The 9,310-nt window shown below is 36.4% G+C and overlaps 1 protein-coding gene across 1 annotated transcript in view; it reads left to right on the plus strand.

Annotated features, from left to right (window-relative positions):
* LOC109486626 (nucleolysin TIA-1-like) overlaps nucleotides 1–9,310 on the plus strand; it is a 42,980-nt gene that overhangs the window by 15,587 nt on the left and 18,083 nt on the right. The window contains exons 5-7 of the mRNA XM_019790484.1: nucleotides 5,008–5,062; nucleotides 6,755–6,842; nucleotides 9,193–9,196. Coding sequence (XP_019646043.1) covers nucleotides 5,008–5,062; nucleotides 6,755–6,842; nucleotides 9,193–9,196 — 147 coding nt within the window. The remainder of the gene's footprint in view (nucleotides 1–5,007; nucleotides 5,063–6,754; nucleotides 6,843–9,192; nucleotides 9,197–9,310) is intronic.

Consider the following 9,310-nt stretch of genomic DNA (forward strand, 5'->3'; position numbering starts at 1 on the left):
AATTTTGAGTTGGAGAACAGTTTAAATTTTTCATAATGAAATTTGGTATTAGCGTGCCCTAGATACGTACCAACAAAAATGCATTATAACTTTTGGCATACACTCCTTTAAAATTGTATGATTTAGGACTGTTTGACTGTTTTGTGGCCTAAATCCACTGTGATGCAGGGTGTGACATATTGTTTCCAAATGTGAATCAGCAATAGGTATGGAAACATACACAACCTTATTCACACAAGACTTTACAGATACGTGACGTCAGCAATTCCTAAAAAAATTCTTTCAAAAAAGCTATTTTTCTAAAAAAATGGGCGTGGCCCAATAACTTGCAACGTAACAAAATTTGCTTAAATTATCATATTACATCATTTTCTTTTAAATATTAACTTCGTCAAACTGTCGACCAAACCGTTATTTTCAAGACAGTCAAATAATCCTCTGCCACCCTTCTATGCAAACACAATAGAAAACTGAACTAACAAATAGAATCTCCTGTTTTCTTCTGCATACTTGATTTCTTTAGAAATCTTGATTAAGAAATGTGTCCAATAAAAAGTCTATTCTATATTATTTGTATGGTGTATCATTCTGTAAACTTTTTGTAGTTATCCAGCATGCAAAATACCTGATTGCCCCGGGCAACCAAATTTTACTTGGGGCAACCTATTTTTGAACCTAGGTAGCCCAGTGTGCTACCTGAATTTTAAGAATTCCCACTTGGCTTGCGCCACTGTATCAGGCAGATGCTTGTTGATTTTAAGTATTAGTGGCTATTACTAGTATCAGTTGAATAAAGGCTGTTAGAAATATTGTCAAAGGCTTATGTATGTAACATTACTTAATTTGAGGAAAGTAGTAACTTGTAGGTGGGGCAACCTAAAATTCTGATGGGCAACCTAATTTTTGCCATAGGTTGCCCACTGGGCAACCTGGTTCAGAAAAGTATTTTGTACACTGAGATATCATTAGATGGGTTGTTTTGAAGCCAGGTGTGCCAGGCTATGCCCCCTCCCCATCAAAACTACTTACATTAATATCATGTGCTTTATGTTATTAACTTAGGTGCACACAGTATTCTAGTATGGTATATCTAGGTAATATTTTCTTGCCATCTTGGCCGATGGTCCTTTGCGAAACAAAATTCAAGTCTAGAATTTTTGTGAAGTACTTTTACGGTCATGTTAAAAAGATCCCGAATTGTAAGGTTGTTTAATGGTGTGTTGGGTTTGCCCCATGTTTGATGGCAGTAGAGACTTCCAGTGCTTAATGAATTGAAGCAGGTGGCATGGGGCTGCCCATGTCATGTCAATATGTGTAGTGCCAGGCTGTGTCCCCATCGATTGGATCAGCCCCATGCTTATGACGACCAATCAGGCACTGACATGAGTGCACCCCCGGGGGACCTGTTGTTGAAGTTAATTTGCATGAGTGCTTCACTCTACCAACTGGCGGGCCTTCCTTTCACCCACTGTTCTCACACAAAGAGACAACATTACGGCTAGCCATGACTAGTGCTGTGCAAACACAGACAGTGAGTATGGGCTCCGTTTCTTCTTAAACCATCAACTTTCAGGGCTACTTGTACTTGGGCAATTTTTTTGTACCATACGACACAATTTCATACAAATTTTGTATGTTCGTCGTGCGCTCAGGCCCTAAAATATTACGCGGGATGCAAATCCCATCAAGTTGATTAACTCTTGGCATCCCTCAATTGATTTCAAGAATAGGCAGTGTGTGTGTTATTGCCCAAATGCATTTCACAGGGCAGGCTGTTGCACTTTTCTTTTTACTAAAAGAGTCAATTTTTACAATTTCTTCTCACATTTAATGTTTTTGGAAGTTGTAGATTTCTGAAAATATGTATTTTGCTAACTTTTATGTAATTTTTTCAATGTATATGCAAGGAAAATATTTTGAAATATGTATAGGTATATCTATTTTGAAACAAAATTGCTGAATGTACGACCATAAAATTAGATGTCATATCGTAATTTACCTTATGTAGATGGTAGCAAAAGTTCACGGTCTGAGAAAAATGGACATGTTCATGGAACTATATGTTCACGGTAGTGACAGGTGCAGGAAAAAGAAAGTCCACCACAAAGTTGCTAGTGATTGAACTTCCGTCACGAAAAATGTATTTGGGAACCTAGCTGAGTCTGGCTGGAAATACCTTCTAATATATATTATTAATAAACCCGCCCCAAAAGACTGTACACCAGGCTACAGAATGCTGAGTCAGCAACAGGAGCGCGGCAAAGCTGGCAAACGTACATTTAGCTAATTAGATTTGGGGATGTGAAAAACTGGTCCATTTGGAATGTACCGGTAGCCGTAAAACAATTGCAACCTAGTCTAGCCCACACAAGAAATTTACTTGGTCTTGCTTAGCATATGCTGATATATCTACTGAAATTTTGCTTAATGTCCTCTTTTTTTTGCAGTCTTTGCACATTCATTCTCATATTTTAGTGTAACGCTCTGGGCTTTAGAAAATGATACCAAAGATACGCATAGAAGTATCGGAAGATTAAAGTTGATAAGGTGTATGATAAGTGCAATTTTCCGTGTACTTAATTACCTTGGAAACGTTTAAATTCATCCCATTTCGTGATTTTTTGCTGCAATATCTGAAATTCAAGAAATCAATGGTCAATAGATTTATACAGTATTGAAGATTTTAAATGGTGAGGTGTAGATGTGAGGAATGAAGGGCTTTGGGTTTGTGTCAAGATAGATGTATACAGACTTCTTGTAGTAGTAAGTTGTCATCACCTATAAAGTATTAAAAGAAATAATGGTTTCTGAACAGTTTTTAGTAATATGATGATGATAATGATAATGAATATGATACATAAAGTCTGAGTGGTATGGGTAAAATTTGCCAGTTGCAGGTCTAGGTAATTTTGACTGTTTACTGGTACATGAGGGCAGGTATGTATTTCGAGCCCTGCTATTATTCTCTGACATGAACCTATCCTGCAGCAATACATCAGGCCATGTTAATTTGATTATATGGATGACATCCTCTGGGAAACGCAAAACTGATGCGAGCGTGCGAATAAAAAAAGTTTTGCAAAAAAAGTTGCTTTCATTATGAAATCTACGTGGTCATGAAGGTTGAACAAATGGCACAGAGTATGGTTTGGCGAATTATTTACTCTTCAAATTAATTTCTTTACATTATCGTCTTTTTCGTTTGATTTTGGCATTCTACGACATTGGTATCATTTTCAAATATTATTTTGTTTCAACTTACAGTATATATATTTGCTCATTTTATAACTGTTTTGAATGTATGATTCACAGTATGGTAGAAAACCTTTTTTTTTTGGAAACAGCTGAAAATTCATGCACGCGTGCATATCATCCATATAATCAAATCAACATGGCCTTAGCGTTGGGATTTGGCTCTGCCGAATCAGGCCCACTTTCTCATCCTGAGGATGTAGCCTCTAATGAACTGTCAGCCAATCAAAGACATTGTTCGTCAGTTGGGTGAAGCGAAGGCAGTATCCTAATCTACCACAGGGGATGGGGTTTCGTATGTATAAAAATTTGTGTGTAAAAAAAATTGTGCATGAAAAATCTGTGCACGAAAATATGCAAATTAGCTGATTTTCAAGGGATTTAAAAACTTTTTGCTGTTGTAACATTAAAAGATTGAAAAAAAGACATGAAATGGAATTGAATATCATTTGTTGCATTCTAGATAGCCTTGTTTTGTCAATTTTTCAGTGATTTTAGGTGATTTTGAAAGGTTAAGTTTCCGTGCGCAACAAAGGTTACGGGTGAAAGAATCTGAGAAAATGTGAAATCAAGCTTGTAGAATGGAGAAAAGCTGGACCAGTGGTACATTTTACAGTACAAAAACTTCTTACTAGTAATTTTTCCATGTATTTCCGACAAATTCAAGTGATTTTCAAATGCTCAGGTTTCATGGAAGATATGCAAATTAATAGAAATTTCAGGTAACAAATTAAAATAATATAACATGGCAAGATTTTCCTACCTAAGAATTTGGTACTGCATATTTTCTAACATATTTCAGGCACATTTATTTTTCACGCAAGTCAGAAAGCGTATTGCCACCACTAGTCTAGTGCCAACATTGTACAAGACTCTCTGTTCTTTTGTCATGTCTGACACATGTATGATTATCATGCATGACCATTTCATCCAGCTGTGTATTACACACATCCACCTCTTCCTGTTCTCTGCTAACACTGATAAGAATGTACTTCTTGTAGACAAAGCTGTGCTAGTTACCTTCGTCGAGAAGGCTATGTTTTAGATTTGTGGACTTAATCATAATGGCACTCTCGTTGTGTTCCAGTTTGATGTATTCTAATGATATTTGGTAGGTAGGTATACGTAGGGACATTAAAGGTCAAAGTCAATTACGAGTAATGTGACAGCTTTGCTCCCGTGTACATGGGTATATTATAATGATATCTCGTGCTGTGGACTTGCTATGGTCATGAATTTTGTGTGGGACAATTGTTGGGTAATGGGTACCTAGCTGACGTAGTTTTCAGCCCAATAGCTTAAGAGTTAGATCACTTAGCTCCAGTTTAGGCCACACCAATTTAATTTGTTGGTTCATGGAGTCGCCCGCTTCATTTTTTCTGATTTGCCCCCCTAAAATAACACAATTACGTGTACTTCAGCCTCTGAATCAACTCCAAAATGCTCATTTTGGCCCCAGCAGTTAAAGTTTTTCCATCTATCAATGCAGCGGTTTGATAAAAAGTTTGAAATTCATTGTTTGAACCAGCCTGGTATGTTGACTTCATGGCTCCTATCATTCATAGCATTTGGGGCCATCATAGGATGCCTAGGTCTGTTTTTATTTTTTCCCTGTCGCTTCATATTTTTTCTGAAAAATCTGAGAAACAACAAATCAAATTGGTGTGGCCTTACCTTGTTTCATAGTGATTTCCCTATGTCAATATTTTGAAAATGATACTTATTTACATTGTTATGTCTTGTTCTTTTTTGCAGGAAGTCAAAGTTAACTGGGCTACAACACCAAGTGGAAATAAAAAGGATACTAGTAGTAAGTATAATTTCCTTCTTTCGTAGGATGGGGAAGGTTGTGTTTTCTGTTGTGTTTGTGTATTCACAGTAGTTAAACTCACATAGTGCTACATGTACATACCTAAACCCACATTTAGGTTCAGGTCCAGATTCAAGTCCAGAGGTTTAGGTTCAGTTCCGGACTCGTAAGTCCGGACCTAAACCCATGCCATGTACAAAACTGCATGTTGGCAACCTTGCATTGTTGTCTGAGTGAAACTTTGGCCACATAACATGGAGGCCGGTACTTGACAATGCCCGATGGCAATGTTTTCTTCATTTTGCAGCAAAGATTTTGCAATCTATGGAAGGTTTTAGGTGGTTTGGAAAGAAAAATATGTAAAATGGTCTTTTATGGTAATAATTTCGGACTAGGTTCTTGACTTTTAGGTTTTTTTTTTAGGACTTGAAGCTAAACATTCTTACAAGTCCGGATCCAAGTCCAGTGAACCGGTACATAGCACTAAACTCACAATGGGTATTTGTTTGAAGTCACAAATGATAACTGTTTAAAAATACAGTAAACAGGCTAAATATGCATAGACAGGCATCATAGAACAAAGACATTAGCACAAGCTTGTCCCTCTATATGGAAAATAAAGACATTTGTGCAGCGCTACCATGGATTACATGCAAAACATTTCCAAAAAATTAATTTTGAGCCCTGATACACTTTCTGAACGTTTGAAATATCAGATTGTGTTTTTTGACTGAAAACTACATGTACTCACAATGTATTATGTTGCATATTTTCTTTCAGGCAATTTTATCTAATTTACTTGTATTCTTTGTTTAGGGACAGAGACATGGCTTTCAGTGTTTTAATTTTTTGTGGTCCTGAACAGCAGATATAAGTGTTCAATATATGACCTATGTTGTATAATGACAACATTTATGTAATGTCTGGCAACAGAAATATCTTTCAAGTGTGTATCAGTTTGCCACTTATGCCATCGGTTGATACGAATGCAATATTATTTAGTATTAAACATTCAGCATGTATTCCAAGTACCATATTTCTTTTGACGAATATTTTTAATGAAACAAACAACAAAAAGTTAGCTGTTCTGGGGAGCTTTCGACATGCAAATTTGTGTCTCTCCTTCAACCCGGTAAGATCTCGTCTTGGAGTTCTCTTGTCACGTGACTTGACGTGATTATCACGTGACAAGAGACCATATTTCTCTATTAAAAAAGGTGCTGTTTATTGACATTTCAGTAGGTGCTTTAGGTCAAAATCAAATTTATTTTTTTCCTCAATGAAAATTGTACACACACACACACACACACACACACAAACACTACCAAAAACATAACCTCCTGGTAAAGTTATTTGATTATGTTTACGGAAGGAAGGAAAACCATATTGCTTTTACTCAGTTTCTTCCTCTTCTTCTTCTCCAAACAGTGACCTCTGACCTGACCAATGACATAATTTGTTGATGTCTGTCACCATGCTGACTGGTGTTGGGTTACATAATGTTGCAATTTCATGGTCTGCTCTGCTCCTGTCACCATATACTAGTAGTACATGTGTGTGAATGTGTTTGAGTAAGAATTAACAGAGCAGACCATGTCCGAAGGTAAACATTATGCATTTGCTTTGCAAATGTTACTTCTCTAGTTTTGCATGTGAATTAATCATTGGTCCTGCTGTGTCTTTCTGTTTCAGACCACTACCATGTTTTTGTTGGAGACTTGAGTCCAGAGATTGACACCACAGATCTCAAGGCTGCCTTTGCTCCCTTTGGGAAGATCTCGTAAGAAATCTGCTACACATTTTGTCATGACTTGTCACAGATACATGTTTAGTCTCTGTGGTTAATAGCCAGTTACTTCAATTTTTTTAATATGGATAATATGGATGAATGCTGGGAAACATGCTTTTAAATTTAAAGGCAACCAATGCAATTTCAGGGCAGCAAAACTGGAGTTTCAAAGTCAATTTTCTGGTCATTCTCTTAGTGTAGTAAGTTGAATAAAATCCTATCCCATAGAGTACTGACATCTGTGTGACAAAAATGCAATGTCACCGATGGAAAATCGTACTAGGCTGCTTCTAGCTATTTGTGGGTGGTACCCAAAAATACCAAAATGCCTCATGTAGCATGTTTTGGTGCTGTGCCACTTAGAAATGGCAGTAATTGTCAGACAGATTTCCTCATCCAGAATATTTTGTGTTTTGCCGCCCTAAAATTACACTGGATGCCTTTAAGTTAAGACCAAATCTAGCTTTTTGAAAAGTATTAATATGACGGTAGTATCGGTGCCAATGATTTTCTTCTGGCAAACTGCAGTACATAATAAATATCACTATACACCTGCTGGACAACCCCTGGACACCCCTGTGTGGCTGGCAGTGGTACGATCTAATTGTTTGGGCTGTAGTTAAAGAGTATACCAGGTTGTACCACTTAGACAAGTGGTTTAGCATAGGGGTGTTCTGTCCAGATAAAAAATAGGTTTTCATAGAATGCAGGTGTATGAAGGGGTCGCTGACCTGTTTGTTACACAACAGCTGTTAATTAACATTCAACAGGTGCAAGCTGGCAGCACTGTGGGCTATACCACAATACTTTCAGGAAAGGGGGGGAGGGTATCCTATTTTGTGAATTATGATTGTGACATCACCCTATCTTTTTTCCTATAGCGTTACTCTTATTGTTGTTAGTATGATATCTGAATGTTTCATCAGTTGTTGTGCTCATCATGAGTTATATACTTCCCAGAGTTCTTGTTATTGGTTGAATTATAAACCAGCCTGGTATATTGACTTCATAGCTCCTATCATAGCTTTTGGGGGCTAGGTCTGTTTTCTTTTTGTCCTGTCAATTGATATTTTTTCAGAAAAAAAATCTGAGAAGTAACAAATCAAATTGGTGGCCAAATTTATGTTGACCACAAAAATATGCAGAAACACACGCACACATACACTGATACAGGCAGACACATAGAAAGACAAACATACGCACACACAGACTAAAAACAATACCTCCAGTTTTCATAGAAATTGAAACAGCCTGCCAGTTACAGTATTTTATATTAATAATTAGTTTTGTGCATCAAACTGAAAAGGATAAAGTATAAAGTTATTGTCATTGTTTTGTGAGTTTTGGAGAGAAGTTTATTAACTGTATTGATTGGAAGAAATGAAGATACACATTTTTGGAATCACCTGTAACATCATGTTTTTTTAAATTCATTGAAATTAGTTGTTTATAGCCAGAATGAGAATTTACGCCCCTTTTTCATTGATATTTTTGTTTTCGGAGGGAAATCGTGTGTCATTATAAAAACATTTCATGTCCTGATTTTATCAGTGTAATTTCCTCTCAGATAGCCATGAAAGTGTTATGTCAATAATACTGTACACTGTGCAGGTGTATCTCCTGAATTTTCAGATGTGAGAAGATTTTAAAGGGGTGTACGTGTAGCACTTGAGTTATAATATGATTAAATGTTGCACCTTAAGCTTTGTGAAGGCTTGCATATAATAATTGTTTACTTGATTCCTCTTGCACAGCTGTGACCAATGTACCACAGGCATGTTTTTGGTTTGGATCATTCTTAAAATCTCTCAATTTTGGTCTTCTGGAAAACATAGTATTGGTAGTCTAATGTTTTTAGTTGTTTAGTAAGACCCTTTGTCAGTCTTTCTTGTTTGTTTGAATTACTTCTTTATAATAAGAATCACTTTTAGTTAAAACAGGCAAAGGTATGTTATGATAAAAAATTTATTAATTTCATCATTATACCAATCAGCTTTTTGACTTTTTCATATTTTCTATGGATGTACTATACATGAATATCATTTGATTCCCAATATGCAAAAAAAAAAAGGAAAACAGCAAGACCCATTCTGCTTTGAAAACTGTCTCAGTACCTTTCTAGGTTGTAGAATGGCTATACACGTCACATGTATGCAGTCTTTGAGTACAAATCCTTGTTAGACATGTAGTTTTCTTAGACTTGTCTGTTGAGCAATTCTTTTTAACGAGCTTGATTTTTTGCTATTCACTATTGTTTAAACTCCTATCGTAGTATTTCTTGCTTCTTTGTGTCATGACTTACATGGCCTAAAACTGTTCTATTGGTCTTTCAAAATTGCAGAGGTTGAACCATTCGCCCCTATCGTATGAGGCGATACTGAGAACTCAGACAACCACTGGCAACAAATAAAACGTGCATTGTGTTACCAGGCTACGTATGCCTTTTCATTCCTATTTTT

The sequence above is a fragment of the Branchiostoma belcheri genome, unplaced genomic scaffold (assembly GCF_001625305.1).
Source record: "Branchiostoma belcheri isolate BF01 breed outbred unplaced genomic scaffold, Haploidv18h27 scaffold82, whole genome shotgun sequence".
Lineage (NCBI taxonomy): Eukaryota > Metazoa > Chordata > Leptocardii > Amphioxiformes > Branchiostomatidae > Branchiostoma > Branchiostoma belcheri.